Genomic DNA, 22,549 nt, shown 5'->3' with positions numbered 1-22,549 from the left:
AAACATAAAATTGTCCACAAAAAAGGTTCTGTACACTTTTTCGCTACGATCAATATTTAAAGAGGTATTAAAGGGGGTAAGTTAATTATAATCAATTTCCAGGTCCCTATTTTTAGGTTTACGTCTATATAGGTAAAGAACTATTTTATTTTCAAAATTTAGACCCAGTAGTTTCGGAGATAAAGGGGGGGGGGGGGGTGGTATTGTTTTGTATTTTAATGTTTTATTTTGGGGAAGGGGGCTTTATCTCCGATACCACTGGGTCTAAAATTTTGAAAAGATATACAGAATAGAATCTATAGATGACAGGAAAACCTGGAAAACCTATTAGAATTATGCAGTCAAGCGCGAGTCGGACATTACTTAGTTTTTGAACCGATCCCTACAGGTTTTTTAAAGGCAATTCACTCGCGTTTAACATATATAAAATACACTGTTAAAAATTGGGTAATGTACACCTTACCTACCTTGCAACGCGAGTCCAACTCGCGCTTGGCCGGTTTTTATTCATTTTGAGGTACGGAACCCTAAAAAGAGAAAAGTGTTCCATAGTCTTTCGTAGAAAATTTTATATCGATTATTTATTTACAAGAACATTAAAAACTTATTTTGCTATGAGCCTTATTTTACGAGTCATTTGCGAAATCCTAAAAATAGGGACTTGGACATTGATTATAATTAACTTACCCCCTTTAATATCTCTTTAAATATTGATCGTAGCGAAAAAGTGTACAGAACCTTTTTTGTGGACAATTTTATGTTTAATATTTATGTAGAATATTGTTTTGCAACGGGCCACCGTTTACGAGTTATTTACGAAAAACTAAAAAAAAGTGACCTGTGAACTGATTGTAATTAACTTTCTTGCTTTAATATCGCTTGAAATATTGATCCTAGAGAAAAGTGTTCTAGATGTTTTTTGGAGGAAATTTTATATAGATAATTTATTCTTAAAAACCTATTTCGCTATGGGACACCGTTTACGAGTTATTTACAAAAAACTAAAAAGGGACTTTAAAATTGATTATAATTAACTTACCCGCTGCTTTGTCTTTTTCAATATTGATCCTAGCGAAAAGTGTACTGCATGTTTCTTGTAGGAAATTTTACGTTTATTATTTATGTATAAGATTTTTTTTGCTATGAGTCATACTTTTCAAATTATTAACGAAAAAATAAAAACAAGGAACCTTAGAATTTAGTATAATTAACATTCCCTCTTTATTATCTTTTTAAATATTGATCCCTGCAAAAAGTGTACTGAATCTTTTTTGTTCAAAATTTTGTGTAGATTATTAACGTCTAACAACATTTTTTGATATTGGCCACCGTTTATGAGTTATTTACGAAAACCTAAAAAACGGGACCTTAGAAGTGATTATAATTAAATTTCCCGCGTTAAAATCTCTTTGAATATTGATCCTAGCGAAAAATTGTACTGAATCTTTCTTGTAGGCAATTTTATGCATATTACTTATGTAATAGAACATTTTTTTCTATGCACCACCGTTTAAGAGTTATTTACGAAAAACGAAAAAAACGGACCTTTAATGTCAAATATCTCACTTCCGGTCAAGATTTCGATCGAGCAACCGGCAAATTCGGATTCAGCGGGGTCTAATTAGGTTAAAAAACCCGGTTGCCAAAAAGTTATATGCTTTGCCAGTCGAAATCGATTTTATGAAAAATATGACCAGTCTAATTACTATATATGTTCAGAATATTATTTGAATAAACTTAGGATATGATACTTAGGATAGGAAATAAAATGTGTGTTTTTATATCTTTAAACCCAATTACTAAGTAGACTGCACATACATTAAAGTCACATTAAAATTCCATTTTGCGAAATAGAGATTTCAACCTTTAACTTTGCAAAAGTAGATAATTGAAATATTCTAAAAGCAATAAAAATCAATTAGGTTAGATTCGAGCTACAATGACATTAGTTTGGGTTCAAGGCAAGGTTGCAGGGCCTCAACAAGGGAAAAAAGGGGGAGGGACTGTTGGCCTGGCTCAGTGAGCCAGAACTCACCCACTTATCCCTACTACTGCCGTAAGCAGGTAATGAATTCCCAATGTATTAAGTTTAGGTTTAATAAATTATAAATATATTTTATTAATAACATAATAATATACAAATATGTATAAGCATAAAGTAATAAATAAGCCTACAGCTATTAATAATGTCCGTAATCTGTATAATCCCAAAATACGGATCCCTCGTATGTGGATGCTGCTTACATAATCTCGTCTGTCAAGGTGTTTCGGCAGGAAAGGCCTTGGCAGACTTATAAATTCCTGAAATGAGGGTTCATACCTACCGACTAGAATTGGTTTCATGGTGGTATCAGATGGGTTACTGTACGGTAACCGATGGTCATCTTGCTTATAATCTCGTCTGCCAAGGTGTTTCGGCAGGAAAAACCTTGGCAGACTTATATATTTCTAAAATGGGGGTTCATACCTACCAACTGGAATTGGTTTCATGGTGGTATCAGATGGGTTAGTGTAGGGTAACCGATGCCGACCTTGCTTACATAATCTCGTCTGCCATGGTGTTACGGCAGGAAAAGCCTTGGCAGACTTATATATTCCTGAAATGAGGGTTCATACCTACCGACTGGAATTGGTTTCATGGCGGTATCAGATGGGTTAGTGTACGGTAACCGATGGTCATCTTGTTTATAATCTCGTCTGCCAAGGTGTTTCGGCAGGAAAAACCTTGGCAGACTTATATATTCCTAAAATGGGGGTTCGTACCTACCGACTGGAATTGGTTTCATGGTGGTATCAGATGGGTTAGTGTAGGGTAACCGATGCCGACCTTGCTTACATAATCTCGTCTGCCAAGGTGTTTCGGCAGGAAAAGCCTTGGCAGACTTATATATTCCTGACATGAGGGTTCATACCTACCGACTGGAATTGGTTTCATGGTGGTATCAGATGGGTTAAATTAGGGGTCCCGCTGGCCACCTTTGAGAGCGTCTGCCAAGCACTTCCGGCAAAAAAAATACTGGCAGAGTTCGCTTTTATGTGTCTACATGTAAATTTCTAACTGCTGCCATAACTATTATTTCGGTATCAGATGGGTTAAATCAGCCCCCTTTTTTCGCACCGGAAGTGGCCTTCTTTTTCGTACTTTCGGCAAGTTCCGCCGTGGCAGACTATCGAATTCGGACTTAGCATCACTTTTATGGGAAACCATTGTGCATTTCATCGTGGTATCAAGTCGGTTAGAAAATTTGCGGCCGGCTCTTCTACTAATGGGTTCGTCAGAAAAATACTACAAAATGGTGGTATGATAGTCTGACCAGAGAGTCGTGTCAGAAGCTATTTTTTAACTCAAAATATACTTTATTAATGTAGGCCTAGCAACACGCTCTTATGAAATTTAAAATTCTTTATATGGCAACTTTTATGCCTACCAAATAAGCTGTCAGTTTCAAGCTGTCATTTAATTTCATAGTAATTTTATGGCCAGGTGCGGTTTTTATTGAATTTCCTGCGTTTTTTTTGTGACACGACTCGCTGGCCAGACTGTATCGGAGCGGCCAAGGCGTTCACAAATATTTGAACACGCCTCTATTGTCAAGGCGTTAGTGCGTGTTCAGATATTTATGAGGACCTCGGCCGCTCCGCTATATCTGACTGTACAAGTTATTTTAAAATAGCACTAGTAACTTTTGAAAGGAGAATAATTAACTGCTCCAATAGTCAGAAATGGTCAAAGTAACGGTCAAGTTATCATCGCTATTGTTAGCATTTTTGCTCCTGACTTAAGCATTTAAAATTTAAACTATTTTTCATTATGACCTTGTAAGTAGTTACCTGCATGTTCTTGTTAGGATTCTTCACTATTTCATTTACCTGCCGTACTGTTTTATATCGACTTCAATAAACAATTTATCAATATCGATATAAATACGACCAGTAGACATATTTAATTATTTAAGCTTGATTTAAATAATGGTGACGATTTACTTCTTCATACGCAAAGAGAGAAGTACAAAGTATTTTTACTAATAATTGGAAGGAAAAAAACAACCTACATCCAGCCTATTGAGTGACCTCAAGGCTTAGCTTATAAATAACATCGAAACTGACTAGACGTAGAAAATTGAGGCAAATACCATATTTGTCCCCATTTTAACGGCGAAACTACTTGACATTCCAATTTACGTTACTTAAGTTATGATATTATGAAAAATATACAAATTGTGTTATGGTAACCTTAACTAGTTTTAATGTGAAATATTTACATCGAAATGAATGGAGTTAATTCTTACCGTTCTACGATAGTCAGTGAGAAAATTCATGTTTCTCAACCGAAGATCGGAAGGCAACTCAATATGGGATCGATAGGAACAGAAACTATGATTATTTTAAAGACTTAATTTAAATTACTTACATTGTAAAGATTAAGTAAAAAGCGCTAAAAGTGATAGAAAATCTGTCATAAAACATATTAGGTTAGATTTCATACCTACCTACGCAACACGGTTGTTTTTTGTCCGTATAGGTTCATTTCACATTGTTAATTGTCATCCGCTAACTTTTCAAAAGGATATCTTAAACTAAAACTGCAGTCAGAAAGGGATTGTCAATATCCCAAAGTAAATAAATGCAACAAATATACATAGATGAAAATAAACTATATAATGACAACTGAGGTTTTTAAACTTGCAATCAAATTAACATTCTATAAAGATAAAAAGGGTTATACATATATCTTTTTTTTTAATTGCATGGTCAAGGGACTAAGCTTTTCTTAGCATAATAGTTGTAAAATACATTAGTCTCAGCTTGAACAAACATGCCCGACCTAAAGAAACACATTTTTATTACTTATATCATCACTTTATTAATCAACCAAAAGTCCATTCGATTTGTGACGTCTGTGTCCAGAAACATTGATCGATTTATCTTGCTCAAACAAGCATAATTGTCATTAATCATTATCCTAAACGATAATTTGAATAAATATGCAAACATTCCTTAAATATCCAATTTCGCATCCATTCCACTCAAGTTTTACACAGCATTAATTTTGGAAGCGGCCGTGACCGATTGCCAACTTTATCATTGAAATATTGAGTTACAACTGTTCTGGCTTACACTGACTGGCCTATCGAACGTGTCTTTATTTAAAACACCAATTTACGGCCTAAAAATTCGTTAAAACAACTATGACACCTCTCATCGATAAATTTTCCATACATCTTCGATCCGCACTTGATTCTACGAGTCATAAACATAATTCACTGAGTTTTTTAATACTTGACACATTACGTGACCTGTCCGTTGGCCGGCTTCCTCGTAAACACCCGTGTAGTCACCGGTTTCTTCACGGCAGGCGCGGTGATCTTCGACGGCGTAGACTTCGGCCGCAAACTGGGAATTTGCGACACTTTGATACCTATTGCAGTTTTCTGTTTAGGAGCAGTGGAGACTTGCGCTTGCTTGGGCTGGCCCTCGAACGTGGAACTTCGGATTAGCTTCGGCTGTTCCGTTTTGTCGCTCTCGATCCAAACCCGCTTGTCGGGCTTGGCGATTACTTTCTTAGTCTGCTCGACCTTTTTCCACAGACTGGCTATTTTGCTTTCTACGTCTTTAGAGTTGATTTTGGAAGACTGTACGCTGTTGACGCTGGAAGTGCTGCCTTGTCTGGAGCCCCTGGAGGCTAGGGTGACAGTTTTGGCGCTGTCGTTGCTCTGTAGGCTGTGGTTGGAGGCGGAGTTCCTCATGGCGGATTTGGGTTTAGGTGCAGGTTTCTCGCTGCTGCCGCCTTTCTTTAGGGGAGGTTTCGAGTAGCGGTTAAGTTGTGGCAATCGAGATGGAGACGTGTTGTTAACGGCGGGTTTAGGGGTGGTTTTCGCGTATCTAGATACGATAGGTTTCTTCTCTGCTACGGGAACTGGTAAACTTTTAGCGGGGACTGAGCTTTCTTCTTTAGTGAAGGTGCCTTGTCGTTCTAGCGGCAAAGGTTTGCCGGCTACTAGCGGAATGGCGACGGCTTTTTGAGCTATCTTGGATGGCGATTTGTTAAGAGTCTTTTTCGGTGACGTATTGGCGCTAGGTGGTTTGGAAGTCGTTGGAGTTTTGCTCGGAGCTTTGGCACTAGGTTTGGGAGGTACTATGGCCTTCACTGGGGCCTTGGCTGGTGCGGTGGCGGGCTTCTTAGCGGGGGGTACGCTTCGTCTGTAAGGGGAGACGTACGCCGCTTTCTTCCTGCCCCTGACCGCTTTGGGCTCCTCCTTCTCGTGTGAGTCGTTCGAATCTAGACTTTCATCTCGTCTCTCCGGTTTGGTGATCTTCGGTTTAGGTCTTGGAGCGGCTTCTTCCTCAGAATCGTTGTCGGAATGTGTGTCGCCCTCGTAGCTTGCAAAGTCACTGCTGCTCGGGTTTTGGACTTTATCACTTTGCAGCGTCCTTCGATAGGACGCGGTCATTTCTATGTTCTTCAAGTTGTTGACGACGCAGATGTCCACCGCGGCCGGACTCTCTATGACGGGGAGATAGTTTCTGAAGCTCTTAGTGTATGTTTGCATTTGAGTAGAGTTCAGTTCGAAGTCGTCTTCGTTGTGTCCGCTATCAGTTTCTCTGAAGACATCGTCCTGTCTGTCGTCTATGATTTGCTGGTGGTTCAGCTCGTTTGAAGATAGACTGTCGTAGCCTGTAGTAGTTTCCACGTTTTCGAAGCTGGCGTCTTTGGTGACGAACGTTGGGGATGGAGGGATATCCTCGCTGAGAGTCCTAGTTCTGAATCTCTCCGCGTCCTCCATGCGTTTCTGTTTCATGGTCTTCTTGGCGGCTAGTCGCTGCTTTAAGCTCTCGATTTGCGGATCGACTGCCTTTGTCTCCTGTATGATGCTCTGTATGTTGACGGTCTGCGTTTGATACCTAGCTCTGTCCTCTAACCGTCGTTGTTTAGCACTCATCTTCCTCTTTGATTTCGTTTCTGAATTAGCTGTGACGTAGTCGTCTGATCTATCGCTTTCTGATTTGGTCCACGTCATAAATTCTTCAGACGTCACTGTCAGAACATCTGACTCAGATGGTGGGTCTATTATAGTATAAGTTTGATATCTATCTTTAGCGACATTTCGTTTCTCTTTAGGGGTCAAATATTTGGTATCTCTCGTTTTCTTTGGAGTAGATTCTACGCTGCTCATGTCTGATGGGAGAGGCGTGCAATTTTCAGAGCCGGACGGGATATCCGTGACTACATTTAAGGTACTAGAAATTTCATCATGCAGCTGATGCGCTGTAGTAGGCTCTATTTCTACTGTGGACTCTGCCATTTCATCAAATAGCGATGGAGGATTGACTTTGTCCAAGTCTAGGAGGTTAAAGTTGTGGCAGAGAGGGAAATCCTGAATAGGCTGTTTGAAGTCAAATACTACGGGAGTTTTTTCTCTATCTGCCACCTCAGACACTATGCTGCTCACAGAAACCATGCTACTTTCCATGTCCAAATTCTCCATTTCCGAAGGTGGTTTGACATTGTCGAGAAAACTGACAGGATTGCTGTCCAAGTGCTCAGAGGATCCTTGGTGCATGGAGTTGCTGAGCGCTCTCTTAACCATCATGGCGACTGGGAGGGATTTCTTGCGGGATTTTTGGGATTTCTTCGACGTATCGTCCCATTGGCCTGAAGCGCTTAAGGAGAGAAGACTGCCTAAATGTGACGGCGGTTTTACATTATCTAGGTCTAAAGAAGTTAGTGATGTCACACTGTTTTCCATGCCGTATGTAGAGCTCTTTAATTGCGCTGCTAACCTGGCCGCTTCTTTCTCTATAGCGGACGCCATTAAGGAGTCAAATTTCTGTTCCCCGTCATCAACTAGGGAAGTATAGCTGGGTTCGGGAATGTTGTCGAGCATGACATCGCTGAGTTGATTGTCTTCAGTGATGTGGAGTTCCGAAGCGACCGTGTCCTCATCCAACTTGTTGGTGAGATCGGGTCGGGTGGACATCACCGGTTCACTTTTTTCTAGTAAATCCGGTAAAGCTAATACCGCATCCGCGATTTCACTTCTGATAGATGATACCATGTGAACGGAGCCGCTTATAGTCGGGAACGTCACGTCATCGGGACACGTGTTGTCGTTCCACGTGTCATGTTTAGACTCCTCGAAGGCCTTCTCCGAAAATTTAATATCGGTGTACTCGAGCTTCTTCCTCGTCAACGTGGCCGCCTCGTAGTTCCTCGGCTCGTCGCTCCAAGATCCGTCGAGGACGTCCGCATAGGACTCGTTGGACCGGTTAAGTTCGTCGCGGACTTCAGAGTCTAAAGTCGTATTCGCAGACTGCGGCGCGAGGCACTCGTTGGAGCGATTGAGGCTGTCGCTCGTGAGGGTCGAGGCGGGAGGTTCCCGAGAAGTATCGAGCGAGACCGCGAGAGAGGGGAAGGAGGTGACGAGTACATCATCACAGCCAGGCTTGTGTGTCGGTGTGGTGTCGGCGCCGCCGGCGGGGTGCGGCGGGGCGGCGGGGCCGGCCGCCGGCGGCGCGGGGACGTTTTTTGAGTGTCGGCCCTCCCCCGCGCCGCGCGCGATCACCTCCTCCAGCAGCGCGCGGTCCCGAGACTCCTCCCCGACCATTCTGTCCAACGCCCCTTGGCTTTTGTTGTCCTTGCGTCGTCTCCCTCCGTCGCGTCGCTCGGACCTGTCGTCGCTTCGCACGCGGAGTTTTTCGCTCCTCTTAGGCTGGGCCTTCGACATGCCCATACGTACGCAGCGCTCGAACACTTCCTTATCTGTAGACCCGAATGAATCGTTGCTGAGGGAACTCAGTGAATTGCTTCTTTCCAGTTGTCTTCGTGGCTCGTCGATCCTTGCGGGTAAGCTCGGCGGACCGTCGTCGTAGTACCTACAGTGGTGACCTCTAAACCTATGGGCCATAGAGGAGGATTCTCCATGGTATGAATAAGGGGATCTCGTTAAAGCGAACTCTTGGTCTAACCTCCGAACACGGGAGCTACTTTTGATGTTATACACGCCCGAAGCGAGGTTTCTCTCGAACTCCTCGTCTTTGACTTTAGGTCGATGCTGCGAGATTTTGTCGCTCCTGTCGAGGGATTTATGGTGTCTAGTGTGTCTTACGTTGTCCGCAGGTCTTTCGACGGAGTGTGCCTTGTGGAAGTGCGTGGCGTGGGTGAGGCCGGCCTGGACGGTCTCCTCGAAGATCTCGCGGTCGGTGGAGCCGAACGAGTCCAGGCTGAGGGAACTGGAGGAGTCGTGGGTAGGGAGCTGCTTCTCGAGGTTGCGCGCTGTTTTTATTGGTAGGCGGCTTTCGCGTCGGCGTTCTGAAAATAATACAGACGTGTGTAAATATTATGGTGTGTAATTAGTAATTAAAAAGAAAAACTGTAACATTGGTCTATTGTGAATTAATTCTTATGAACGTAGAGATTTTTGTTAAAACAATAACTATAGGAGAATTATATATTATCGCTGTTAGATTGTTAAGGAATTATGGTGAACAGTTAGGAACGTTGAAGATTTCGGTAAGCAATACAATTGTAGATTTGTTTGATAACTGCAGAGAAACAGGATAATTGTGTGTGTGCTCACCTGTACAGCCTCGAGTAAAAGTGTATAGAAGTTTATTAGATCTGTTTTTTTTTGGGATTACGGCACGAAAATATGTCATGTAACCGTTTTGCATAATTCTATTTTTGGGACATGGCCACATTTCATGTCGAACGATCGGGACGTTTAGAAAACTTTGGACTTTGGAGGAACTAAGACATAGCTGAGATGATCGCTCCTACATCGTCGGAGCTCCCGCGTTCTAACAAGCAGCGAAAGCGATGCGTGACACAAGTTATAGATGTGTGCAATGTGCATCATATCCGTGCCGGTGGGCCAATGTGTCTCGATGGGGACGTGTCGGGGCGTACCTGTGTGCGCGGGGGGAGCGGCGCGCGGCGGGGCGGCGGGGCGCGAGTGCTGGGGCGGCGGGGGCGGGGGGTACCTGTGTGCGCGGGGGGAGCGGCGCGCGGCGGGGCGGCGGGGGCGCGAGTGCTGGGGCGGCGGGGGCGGGGGTACCTGTGTGCGCGGGGGGAGCGGCGCGCGGCGGGGCGGCGGGGCGCGAGTGCTGGGGCGGCGGGGGCGGGGGGTACCTGTGTGCGCGGGGGGAGCGGCGCGCGGCGGGGCGGCGGGGCGCGAGTGCTGGGGCGGCGGGGGCGGGGGGTACCTGTGTGCGCGGGGGGAGCGGCGCGCGGCGGGGCGGCGGGGCGCGAGTGCTGGGGCGGCGGGGGCGGGGGTACCTGTGTGCGCGGGGGGAGCGGCGCGCGGCGGGGCGGCGGGGCGCGAGTGCTGGGGCGGCGGGGGCGGGGGTACCTGTGTGCGCGGGGGGAGCGGCGCGCGGCGGGGCGGCGGGGCGCGAGTGCTGGGGCGGCGGGGGCGGGGGTACCTGTGTGCGCGGGGGGGAGCGGCGCGCGGCGGGGCGGCGGGGCGCGAGTGCTGGGGCGGCGGGGGCGGGGGGTACCTGTGTGCGCGGGGGGAGCGGCGCGCGGCGGGGCGGCGGGGCGCGAGTGCTGGGGCGGCGGGGGCGGGGGGTACCTGTGTGCGCGGGGGGAGCGGCGCGCGGCGGGGCGGCGGGGCGCGAGTGCTGGGGCGGCGGGGGCGGGGGGTACCTGTGTGCGCGGGGGGAGCGGCGCGCGGCGGGGCGGCGGGGCGCGAGTGCTGGGGCGGCGGGGGCGGGGGTACCTGTGTGCGCGGGGGGAGCGGCGCGCGGCGGGGCGGCGGGGCGCGAGTGCTGGGGCGGCGGGGGCGGGGGGTACCTGTGTGCGCGGGGGGAGCGGCGCGCGGCGGGGCGGCGGGGCGCGAGTGCTGGGGCGGCGGGGGCGGGGGGTACCTGTGTGCGCGGGGGGAGCGGCGCGCGGCGGGGCGGCGGGGCGCGAGTGCTGGGGCGGCGGGGGCGGGGGGTACCTGTGTGCGCGGGGGGAGCGGCGCGCGGCGGGGCGGCGGGGCGCGAGTGCTGGGGCGGCGGGGGCGGGGGTACCTGTGTGCGCGGGGGGAGCGGCGCGCGGCGGGGCGGCGGGGCGCGAGTGCTGGGGCGGCGGGGGCGGGGGTACCTGTGTGCGCGGGGGGAGCGGCGCGCGGCGGGGCGGCGGGGCGCGAGTGCTGGGGCGGCGGGGGCGGGGGTACCTGTGTGCGCGGGGGGAGCGGCGCGCGGCGGGGCGGCGGGGCGCGAGTGCTGGGGCGGCGGGGGCGGGGGTACCTGTGTGCGCGGGGGGAGCGGCGCGCGGCGGGGCGGCGGGGCGCGAGTGCTGGGGCGGCGGGGGGCGGGGGTACCTGTGTGCGCGGGGGGAGCGGCGCGCGGCGGGGCGGCGGGGCGCGAGTGCTGGGGCGGCGGGGGCGGGGGGTACCTGTGTGCGCGGGGGGAGCGGCGCGCGGCGGGGCGGCGGGGCGCGAGTGCTGGGGCGGCGGGGGCGGGGGGTACCTGTGTGCGCGGGGGGGAGCGGCGCGCGGCGGGGCGGCGGGGCGCGAGTGCTGGGGCGGCGGGGGCGGGGGTACCTGTGTGCGCGGGGGGAGCGGCGCGCGGCGGGGCGGCGGGGCGCGAGTGCTGGGGCGGCGGGGGCGGGGGGTACCTGTGTGCGCGGGGGGAGCGGCGCGCGGCGGGGCGGCGGGGCGCGAGTGCTGGGGCGGCGGGGGCGGGGGTACCTGTGTGCGCGGGGGGGAGCGGCGCGCGGCGGGGCGGCGGGGCGCGAGTGCTGGGGCGGCGGGGGCGGGGGTACCTGTGTGCGCGGGGGGAGCGGCGCGCGGCGGGGCGGCGGGGCGCGAGTGCTGGGGCGGCGGGGGCGGGGGGTACCTGTGTGCGCGGGGGGAGCGGCGCGCGGCGGGGCGGCGGGGCGCGAGTGCTGGGGCGGCGGGGGCGGGGGTACCTGTGTGCGCGGGGGGAGCGGCGCGCGGCGGGGCGGCGGGGCGCGAGTGCTGGGGCGGCGGGGGCGGGGGTACCTGTGTGCGCGGGGGGAGCGGCGCGCGGCGGGGCGGCGGGGCGCGAGTGCTGGGGCGGCGGGGGCGGGGGGTACCTGTGTGCGCGGGGGGAGCGGCGCGCGGCGGGGCGGCGGGGCGCGAGTGCTGGGGCGGCGGGGGCGGGGGTACCTGTGTGCGCGGGGGGAGCGGCGCGCGGCGGGGCGGCGGGGCGCGAGTGCTGGGGCGGCGGGGGCGGGGGGTACCTGTGTGCGCGGGGGGGAGCGGCGCGCGGCGGGGCGGCGGGGCGCGAGTGCTGGGGCGGCGGGGGCGGGGGGTACCTGTGTGCGCGGGGGGAGCGGCGCGCGGCGGGGCGGCGGGGCGCGAGTGCTGGGGCGGCGGGGGCGGGGGGTACCTGTGTGCGCGGGGGGAGCGGCGCGCGGCGGGGCGGCGGGGCGCGAGTGCTGGGGCGGCGGGGGCGGGGGGTACCTGTGTGCGCGGGGGGAGCGGCGCGCGGCGGGGCGGCGGGGCGCGAGTGCTGGGGCGGCGGGGGCGGGGGTACCTGTGTGCGCGGGGGGAGCGGCGCGCGGCGGGGCGGCGGGGCGCGAGTGCTGGGGCGGCGGGGGCGGGGGTACCTGTGTGCGCGGGGGGAGCGGCGCGCGGCGGGCGCGGCGGCGCGGCGGTGCGCGAGTCCTTGGGCGGCAGCGGCGGCGGCGGCGCCGGCGGGGACGTCGACGGACTAGGGCTGCGAATTCACATACACCGGTTACTGTTCTACTCTATACAAGATTCAAACTGTATGAGCTGAACTAAAAGTTTCCCAAATAAAATGTTTACGACCGATCTGATTAAGGTTAGTATTTGGTATTCCAAATGTCCTGAGTGTCAGAAACAGAGTCAGACGCGATGCACCTGTCCAATTTCTTGGTCCAATGTGCATTACGTCTGACTCCCTCACTAAGAAAAATGTGAAACGCAAATACACATTGAACAAAGAAATTGAGCAGGTGGTATACTACCCTAATCTACGGCACCTTTAAATTTATAAACACCACTTTGAAAGCAAAAATAACCAATATATTCAAACATAAACACTTGTTTATCATAAATAAATAAATAATAAATAAATAAATATTATAGGACATTCTTACACAGATTAACTAAGTCCCACAGTAAGCTCAAGAAAGCTGTGTTGTGGGTACTCAAACAACGATGTATATAATATACAAATACTTAAATACATAGAAAACACCCATGACTCAGGAACAAATATCTGTATCATCATACAAATAAATGCCCTTACTAGGATTCAAACCCAGGACCATCGGCTTCGCAGGCAGGGTCACTACCCACTAGGCCAGACCGGTCGTCAAACACTAAATCCCACCAAAAACATTCTGTAAAAAACTAGCCAAGTCTCGATGGAGCTGCTTGTTTATCTCTAAAAAGTAATGAAATCTAGACAAAGTCGTGCCAAGTCTAAGGTTCCTTACTGCGATTTCTTTATTATTATAGTTAATGTTGTGTGACTTGGCCGTTGAAGGGTACACAAGGGTACAAAACCAGGTGCTCCATGACACCATTGCACCAATCTGTCGCCAGCACCGCTACCCATTGACGATGGAAAATTGCCACTTGGAAAACGTTGATTCAATAACCAGTCAATTGTAGGCTTGATAAAGCTGCGTATTTCAATAATACTTATGTATGGGCGAGCCTGAAACAAACACTTCTTTTTGGTGCAATGGCAGATTGGTGCAATGGTGTCATGGAGCACCTGGTTTTGTACCCTTGTGTACCCTTCAACGGCCAAGTCACACAACATTAACTATAATAATAAAGAAATCGCAGTAAGGAACCTTAGACTTGGCACGACTTTGTCTAGATTTCATTACTTTTTAGAGATAAACAAGCAGCTCCATCGAGACTTGGCTAGTTTTTTACAGAATGTTTTTGGTGGGATTTCACTTCTTTTTGTAGAAACCCCCTGGCACTGATTAAAATAACCGACTTGGTTTCACATTACATCTCAAAACTTTTTTGTAGTAAAAGGGTTGCGAGACTTGCACCTTTTTACATGTAATGTTTTTGATGGGATCTCATCTCTTTTTGTAGGCAGTCCTTCTTTTCGGGTACTCATACCCATACTATGTATACACATATCATAACTAAACATATCTTCATTCATACTCACATCGTACATCGTAGTGTACCTTTACTTTACTTTACCTACTATTTGTAGGAACTGCAACAGTAACTTTGTAATATCATATATTTATATGGGATTACAAACTTACTTATGCAGTTCTTAGATCTTTAAAACGTGACTGATATTGCAATATTTTTAGGTTTTCCCTTTATGTGGCCATTAAACCCTAACTCTGTACCAAATTTCAGCTCTCTGAGTTTATGGGAAGTACTAGTTCTATTCTGATGATCATGAGTGAGTTTCATAAATGCGAAACTTTGCTTTCGCTTAACTTCGGAACTAAATGACCTACAGACTTGAAATTTTGGATTTTAAGTACGTGATTATAGCTTACTGGATGACCAAAATTTCTGCGTTCTGGTCTTATCCAGAGGTTCTCAAATAGGAGCCTGAAAATGCGGCGAAATGGTTCCAGTAAAGGATGGTACGGCAGTGGTTGCTTCGCGCTCGACTTGGCGGGGGCACTGCCGTGCCCCCCGATATAACACTATGACACTAACACTCCTACTTGAAAATGATAAACTCACCTCACTCGTACGTTCCTTTCATGTTCGTGCGACATCTTCACGGTTTCGGTAGACGTGCGAAGATACGGAGGCAGTGATCTCTGTAAAACACGAAAAAATACAAATGTTACGTGTTGTGTGTTAATACCCCTCATGTCCCAGATATAAACAACGTAAAAAAACTCTGTCCCAATATTTGATATTCATATGTGACGTCCCACGGGTAAAGGTACCTTATGGCGGTTGGCACTTACGCTATTATTAACGCCGCTCCAATATTATTGCGGCGCCATGCGGCATAAGCGCCGGCCGCCATAAGGTACCTTTTCCGTGGAACGTCACATATTTACATTTTTTATGAAATGCTTCCGCAAAACTCATTTTATTTGGCCAAGGGCTATGTCACGCAACAAAATTTTGAAAAATAATTCAATGGTATGTATTAATGAAAATACATAATTATCGGCTGCTAACTTGCTGCTAATGATGAAGAAGGACTCACATAAACGTTATCCCGGTCTGAGTAGTTAACTGAAGACGGCTTGTTTTTCACAACCTGCAAAAAATACATTTTATGATCAAGATATTTATGACTGACAATTAAACTTGACATTCATTTTAACAGAAAAACTATACTTTGTTAGTGTTCTTTTAGAGTTATTGACGAGAAAAACGTTCGACACTTCAGATGAATTCCAGTAAATAACCAACTTTGCAAAAGTCAATGTCACTCTATCGCTCGAATATGGAAGAGTGACAGAGAGGAGATCCAACCTCGCGGTACACTGGAGTATGGCAACTTGGCAACTACGAGTATACCGTGCTATTTATTAGTAACTTCTCTATGCAGACGTGATTGGGGTCTTTGGACAGGATGGCCGGTGTGTCCTCTGTGTAGGACACTGGGCAGGCGTGGTACATACGTTAGCGATCCCCTTCTGTATGCAGTCCTCCAGCAGGTCCGCGTCGCTCAGGTTGCTGCTGTCGGAGGTGTCGGGAGCGTTCCGCGGCGGCGCCGAGTCGATGGACAGCACGGACAGGTTGGAGTTGCTGCCCGCCTTGGACAGGATGGCCGGTGTGTCCTCTGTGTAGGACACTGGGCAGGCGTGGTACATACGTTAGCGATCCCCTTCTGTATGCAGTCCTCCAGCAGGTCCGCGTCGCTCAGGTTGCTGCTGTCGGAGGTGTCGGGAGCGTTCCGCGGCGGCGCAGAGTCGATGGACAGCACGGACAGGTTGGAGTTGCTGCCCGCCTTGGACAGGATGGCCGGTGTGTCCTCTGTGTAGGACACTGGGCAGGCGTGGTACATACGTTAGCGATCCCCTTCTGTATGCAGTCCTCCAGCAGGTCCGCGTCGCTCAGGTTGCTGCTGTCGGAGGTGTCGGGAGCGTTCCGCGGCGGCGCAGAGTCGATGGACAGCACGAACAGGTTGGAGTTGCTGCCCGCCTTGGACAGGATGGCCGGTGTGTCCTCTGTGTAGGACACTGGGCAGGCGTGGTACATACGTTAGCGATCCCCTTCTGTATGCAGTCCTCCAGCAGGTCCGCGTCGCTCAGGTTGCTGCTGTCGGAGGTGTCGGGAGCGTTCCGCGGCGGCGCAGAGTCGATGGACAGCACGGACAGGTTGGAGTTGCTGCCCGCCTTGGACAGGATGGCCGGTGTGTCCTCTGTGTAGGACACTGGGCAGGCGTGGTACATACGTTAGCGATCCCCTTCTGTATGCAGTCCTCCAGCAGGTCCGCGTCGCTCAGGTTGCTGCTGTCGGAGGTGTCGGGAGCGTTCCGCGGCGGCGCCGAGTCGATGGACAGCACGGACAGGTTGGAGTTGCTGCCCGCCTTGGACAGGATGGCCGGTGTGTCCTCTGTGTAGGACACTGGGCAGGCGTGGTACATACGTTAGCGATCCCCTTCTGTATGCAGTCCTCCAGCAGGTCCGCGTCGCTCAGGTTGCTGCTGTCGGAGGTGTCGGGAGCGTTCCGCGGCGGCGCCGAGTCGATGGACAGCACGGACAGGTTGGAGTTGCTGCCCGCCTTGGACAGGATGGCCGGTGTGTCCTCTGTGAAGTACACCTGGCACGTGTCTCCAGGGGTTTGGGTTCCTGAAACAATTTTCAATATTATGGACCCCTTGAGTCCTGGCCTTAGATTTATCTTCATTCAAAATAAAAAAATTCTAAAGGGTTTAGAATAATTCGCATGTTGCATATTACAATAACAGCCAATACTGAGGCGGACTTTGCCACTAACTTGGCATAAAGTACTAACCTCGTAGTGGTTCACTGATCGTCCTAGTAGGGAGTGCTCGGGGTGCTGGTGAGCGTTCATTGCCGTCATTCTTGGAACCATCGTCTCCGTTGGATAGCTTCAAGCTTAGTTGTGATGGCTGCAAATTATTTGTAGTTGTCATTACTTGGTTTACTTGATTACCCTTATAAATAGTTAGCTTCTACTCAGGGACAGGAACCGGTTACCTTAACCGGGGTTTTTCATAGGGTTATTTTAAAAGTGTTTATAAAAACCCCTACCATAACGGTAACCGTTTAATAAGGTAACACTTTGATTCGGTAACCGTATCAGATCAAGTTAACCTCTGTTACCGGTAACCGAAATAAAAACCCAGTCTATTCAGTTACCTCATTATGAGGTTTTTGACCAGTTCAAACGATTGTAATCTTTACGCACACTTAAATTCAACTTATTATTGAATAACCGAGGTTGGCATGGGCGGGCTATGAAGCCTCCAGCACAAACAAGTTTTTTTGCCGTTCCTTTGTTTATCTTTATACCTACCTGTGTGGTGTGTTATTATTATAAATCATATTATATTATAAATAAAATACTTAAAATAAATAAAGTAAATAAAATAACTAAAATAAATAAAGTGAATAAATTAAATAAGTTAAATAAATTAATAAATTAAATAAATTATATAAATTAAATAAATTAAATAAATTAAATAAATTAAATATATTAAATAAATTAAATAAATTAAATAAATTAAATAAATTAGATAAATTAAATAAATTTAAATAAATTGAATAAATTAAATAAACTGAATAAACTGAATAAATTGAATAAATTAAATAAACTGAATAAATTGAATAAATTAAATATATTAAATAAATTAAATAAATATAATTAATTATTGTATCAATGCAAATAAATAATTTCTGATTTCTGATTTTTACATTAATTGAATAAATTAAACAAATAAAGTCAATAAAATCAACAAAATATAAATAAAGTAAATAAAATAAACTATTTTTTAGTATTTTTTTAGTTCTACATCTACATCATTAAAACTACTTTAAATGTAGCAAACCAGTAAGCAACCGATAATAAAGGTTACCATAACTGAATGAAAACCTGTTAAAAACCCATAACAAAAACCCTATCGCGATGGGGTTTTGAGATTAACTCGGTTAAAGGTTAGGGTTACCGTTTCAATAAGCTTACCATTACAGTCAGGTAACAGTATGATAGGGTTACCGAATGATAAGGTAACCGAATCGATTGGGTTACCGAATTGATAGGATTAAGCGTAAAGAGGGGTTTTCCGGTCCTTGCTTCTACTAATGAAGTAAAATTTTAAGATTAAAGGAATAATTGCAGGAGTATTTAGATAATTCTATTCCATGATTTCCAGGTAAAGAACCAGGACAAAGAAATTGAATAGGTGGAATACCACCCTAAGCAAGATGGAAATAAAAATTGTAGTCCAAACAACTAGTAATAATTAGTCCCAATTTATGAAAAATTATACCCTCTCTTTCATGATCCGGGCTATCCGGGCGAAAATTGAAGTTCGAAAATTGCGGGCATCTTTCTCTGTCACTCTAATTACGTCTTCATTGGAGTAAAAGAGAAAGATCCCCGCAATTTGCGAATATCAGTTTTCGCGGTAGCCCCTCAGAACCTACCTACTCGCCGTAGGTAGGTGTGACAGAGAGCACACTAGGTTTTCTTGTGCAGCGAGTGTTTGATTTTAGTATGACAGGTTTTTCAAAACTGACCTTGACCTCCTCCTCGATGGTGAGGCTGCTCAAACTGCTCAGGTTCGGCGGTGAGCACTGCGCCGGAGTGTTTTCCACCATGAACTGCGAAGTGCGCTCCTCGAACACGGACACTTCGCGACAATCGCGGGTGTCCAGCTCCGGTTCGCATACTGTAGACAGTTTACGTTAGATGAAATTGATTTTCGAAAATACTATTCTATTTTTTGAGGTACAGTAAGCTGCAGAGATAATTGACCCTCCTGCATAGAAATTTGTTTGCAGGAGGGTCAGTTTTGGCTACTGCTTCCTGTACATGCCATTCATTCATTGTTATTTTTTTGTTTCTAAATCTAAATGTTTTGGTAATGTGTAATTTGTAGAAGGACAGTACGGTTGATACCTGGCGGGGGTGTGACGGGGTCCACGCAGCGCGGCGAGGCGGGCGCGCCGGGCGAGTCCGGAATCTCGCTCGGAGAGATACAGCCCGACGTTAACCGGCTGTAGACAAACACACAAATTAACTATCAGTTTTATTTTAAGTTGGGCTTGGTTGGGCATAGAACGTGTAAGAGTTCTCTCCAATGAAGTGCGGCTTCGAGTGCCGTAGGTTCAGAAAGTGAAGTTTAAAAAAAATCTGTTGCCTAAAAATTTATTAACTAGGAGTATATTGCTAGAAATCTCAGTCAGTCTGTATCACGCACTTTAAAAAATTGTAACAATTTATGCAAAAAAGCTAAATTGCTTCTAAATACGCACAATTTTATTTTTGAGGGAAGATATCAATTCCTTTTTTTTTGTTAAAACTTAAAACAAATTTAAATTGCCGAATAGCTTTGGCCGAATGTTTGAAATTACCATGTGCTGCGATTTTTAAATTTTGAAGCAAAACAGTCAGTTAAAAAGTAACGTAAGAAGTATCGTAGTATACTCTTGACTGACCTGACTTCAGACAGCACCGAACCCTGGTCCTGCTGCTCGTCGGCCTCAGGCAGCGAGCCCAGAGAGGACGAGCGAGAGAACATGAGCGGGGTATCTTCTACGAAGCGGCCTGATGTGGAAGGTTGGGAGCTCACTGCTACTGGGTCCGTTGTGTTGAACTGACCTGACTTCAGACAGCACCGAACCCTGGTCTTGCTGCTCGTCAGCCTCAGGCAGCGAGCATAGAGAGGACGAGCGAGAGAACATGAGCGGGGTGTCGTCTACGAAGCGGCCTGGCGTGGAAGGTTGCGAGCTCACTGCTACTGGGTCCGTTGTGTGTTGAACTGACCTGACTTCAGACAGCACCGAACCCTGGTCCTGCTGCTCGTCGGCTTCAGGCAGCGAGCCCAGAGAGGACGAGCGAGAGAACATGAGCGGGGTGTCTTCTACGAAGCGGCGTGGAAGGTTGGGAGCTCACTGCTACTGGGTCCGTTGTGTTGAACTGACCTGACTTCAGACAGCACCGAACCCTGGTCTTGCTGCTCGTCGGCCTCAGGCAGCGAGCCCAGAGAGGACGAGCGAGAGAACATAAGCGGGGTGTCTTCTACGAAGCGGCCTGGCGTGGATGGTTGCGAGCTCACTGCTACTGGGTCCGTTGCGAATGTCACCGCTTTTGAACCTGAAAAAAAAAAACAGTTGAGGTTAATAAGCAGACAGGGTAAGAATTAATGAATTGACATCTCTAGTCGTGCGCTTGTTATCATCATAATAGATACAATGATATGATATAATGATATGCTTTGCTAACAAGGTCAACTAAAACTATTTTCTCACTGATCTCTTGGTCATTAGTTTTTCCACTCTAATATCGTATGCATAATACTGTGCCGTTATCGTGCAGCAAGGTACTTTTTGTGACCCAACGAACTTTGTACTAATTTCTATTCTATTCATTGTGAACTATTTTGTATTTCATCTTAGGCTAGCTAATTGTACTTCTATTCTCTAGAAATAGACTGAACTCTCACCTTCTTTATCCTTCGAAGAGCTGGCGCTTTGGTCCTGAATGCTCAGCTCTACATTGATAGTAGCCATCGCATTCTTCTTCGCCAAACTATCTTCTTCTGTAGGCTCACCTAAACTGCTCAATGAACTAACTCGAGAAAAGTACCCAGGAGTACCCTCATCACAATAATTCACTGGTTTCTCTGGACTTATCATCCCTGAACTGAACTTCGTGTCAAAAACACTTCGCTTTTCAGGAATCGGCTCAGGGTTTTGGGGAGTAACTATCGCTCTGTCGTTATCGTGTCTTGGAGGATCTTCTATGGAGCAAGTATCCTTTTCGTCCGAATGCGTCATGACTTCAGGGTTTTCTTTCACGCTTGGTGTTGATTTTGGTTTCCCGTCTTTGCCTATGACTCTAAGGTCAGACATGGAGGTCGCGGTGGAGAAAATGATGGGGGTTTCGTACGGAGTGCCCTCAGTGGCGAAGTGTTTGATAGTGTCCTCGTGGGCGGCCGGCTCGGAGATATCTGAGCCGTTTTCTGATTGGTGCTCAGCGTAGCGGAGGGAGTAATCCGTTGGCTGGTCTAAATCGGTCTCTTGGTAATCTCCGAAGGTGCTCGAACTGTCTTTCTTGTATTTTTTGGTTGATTTGGGTTTGCCTTCAGCTAAAGACGGTTCCGGCTCGTTGGTTTTGGTTTCCGAATATTTCCTGCTGAAATCTATAGGCTGGTCGCAAGAGTCTTGGTCGACGTCGTAGCCAGACTCTGTGTAATTAGTTCTCATGTCGGTCGTTCTCGGTGGTGGTATCGGAGGTTGCGTTGGGTATCGCAGGAAACCGTCCTTGGCTAAAGGTTTGGAGGCCATTTTAAACGCTTCGCCTCCTGATTCACTCTTCATCAAGTCTTTGTTTCTCGGTGTTGGTACGGGGACTTTTCCAGTGCGCATGACTCTTTCGAATACTGTGTCGGAATGAGCGCTCGTGACCGAATCCTTGCTGTCGGAACGGTTGACGTTGTTAGTGCTTCCCGTGGTAGATCGAGTGACTAAAGCACCTTTTAATAATGTGTTACTGCAGCTCAGGTAACTGGCGAGATGCGCGCTGTGGCTGAGTGAAATTTGTGAGGTCAGAGCTCCCATTAAAGGCGAGCTCGAGGACATTCTGTTGAGGTTCATGGCGATCTGCCGCTCGGTGGCCGTGAAGAGATTCTTCTCGTCCCTGTTGCTTGTGGTAGGCGAGGTCGCTGGCTCGATGTTGTCACACGTTTCGGCTAAGTTCTGGTCTAACTCCTGTTCGAGAGCTTTCTGTTTCCTAGCTCCAAGTGTAGGCAGAGCAGGCAGGTTCATGGTTCTCGCAGTGCTGTCTAGCGAGATGATGTGTGTCTTTCCCGGTTTAGAGTTGAGGAGGTTCTTAAGGGCCGCACCAGAGCCCATGGCTATCATCTTATGTTTGGAATGGATGAGGCTGCGGAGCATGGGCACGGCTCCGTGGTCCCATAGGAACTGCTGGTCCTGCGGGCAGCGCGCAGAGAGGTTCCACAACGTTCCACAGGAGTTGCTCACGACTGTGAGACTGGGGGACTTCAAGTGCTGCAGTAAGACACTCAAGCAATTTCTCTCGCGGAGAATTTGCCTGTAATCTTCGCGGACGGCGATGTGGCTGGAGACGTTCCGCATGATGCCGCCGGCGTTCTCGACGATGGCAAGGGTTTTGGTGGGGGAGTCGTAGCTGAGCATATCGACGAGGAACCCTAAAGCCCCGTCGACGGAGCAAAGGGCGACCTTGTTCATGGAGCAGTGGGCTGTGAGGTTCCAAAGGGCAGAGAGTACGGATTTGAGGGTGGCCTCCTTTTGGCACGTCATGGCCGCTTTGGTGAGGCCCTTCACGGCTCCGACTTCTCGCAGGACCTGCTTGCTGCTGGTATCCGCTCTCCATGATAAGTTACGTAGTACGGCAGCGGTTACCTAACAAACAAAGAAAATACATGAGCATTA

At 48.6% G+C, this 22,549-nt stretch overlaps 3 protein-coding genes across 3 annotated transcripts in view; 1 reads left to right on the top strand and 2 right to left on the bottom strand.

Moving 5' to 3' along the window:
* LOC134673969 (synaptic vesicle glycoprotein 2A-like) overlaps positions 1-22,549 on the top strand; it is a 396,395-nt gene that overhangs the window by 218,457 nt on the left and 155,389 nt on the right. The window lies entirely within an intron of this gene.
* LOC134673901 (uncharacterized) overlaps positions 1-22,549 on the bottom strand; it is a 185,756-nt gene that overhangs the window by 8,698 nt on the left and 154,509 nt on the right. The gene's annotated exons all lie outside the window — the stretch shown is intronic.
* Positions 4,542-22,549, bottom strand: part of LOC134672237 (adenomatous polyposis coli protein-like) — a 58,233-nt gene continuing 40,225 nt past the window's right edge. The window contains exons 4-17 of the mRNA XM_063530140.1: positions 20,578-22,519; positions 20,057-20,228; positions 19,032-19,129; positions 18,650-18,801; positions 16,902-17,019; positions 16,395-16,735; positions 16,145-16,303; positions 15,951-16,085; positions 15,791-15,891; positions 15,563-15,749; positions 15,142-15,195; positions 14,661-14,740; positions 12,560-12,669; positions 4,542-9,310 (exon numbers count right to left, since the gene is read on the bottom strand). Of these exons, the coding sequence (XP_063386210.1) occupies positions 5,289-9,310; positions 12,560-12,669; positions 14,661-14,740; positions 15,142-15,195; positions 15,563-15,749; positions 15,791-15,891; positions 15,951-16,085; positions 16,145-16,303; positions 16,395-16,735; positions 16,902-17,019; positions 18,650-18,801; positions 19,032-19,129; positions 20,057-20,228; positions 20,578-22,519 (7,671 nt within the window). The 3' untranslated portion in view covers positions 4,542-5,288. The remainder of the gene's footprint in view (positions 9,311-12,559; positions 12,670-14,660; positions 14,741-15,141; positions 15,196-15,562; positions 15,750-15,790; positions 15,892-15,950; positions 16,086-16,144; positions 16,304-16,394; positions 16,736-16,901; positions 17,020-18,649; positions 18,802-19,031; positions 19,130-20,056; positions 20,229-20,577; positions 22,520-22,549) is intronic.

The sequence above is a fragment of the Cydia fagiglandana genome, chromosome 2 (assembly GCF_963556715.1).
Source record: "Cydia fagiglandana chromosome 2, ilCydFagi1.1, whole genome shotgun sequence".
Classification (NCBI taxonomy): domain Eukaryota; kingdom Metazoa; phylum Arthropoda; class Insecta; order Lepidoptera; family Tortricidae; genus Cydia; species Cydia fagiglandana.
The sequence above is the reverse complement of the archived record's forward strand: the minus strand, read 5'-3'. Positions and strand labels throughout refer to the sequence as shown.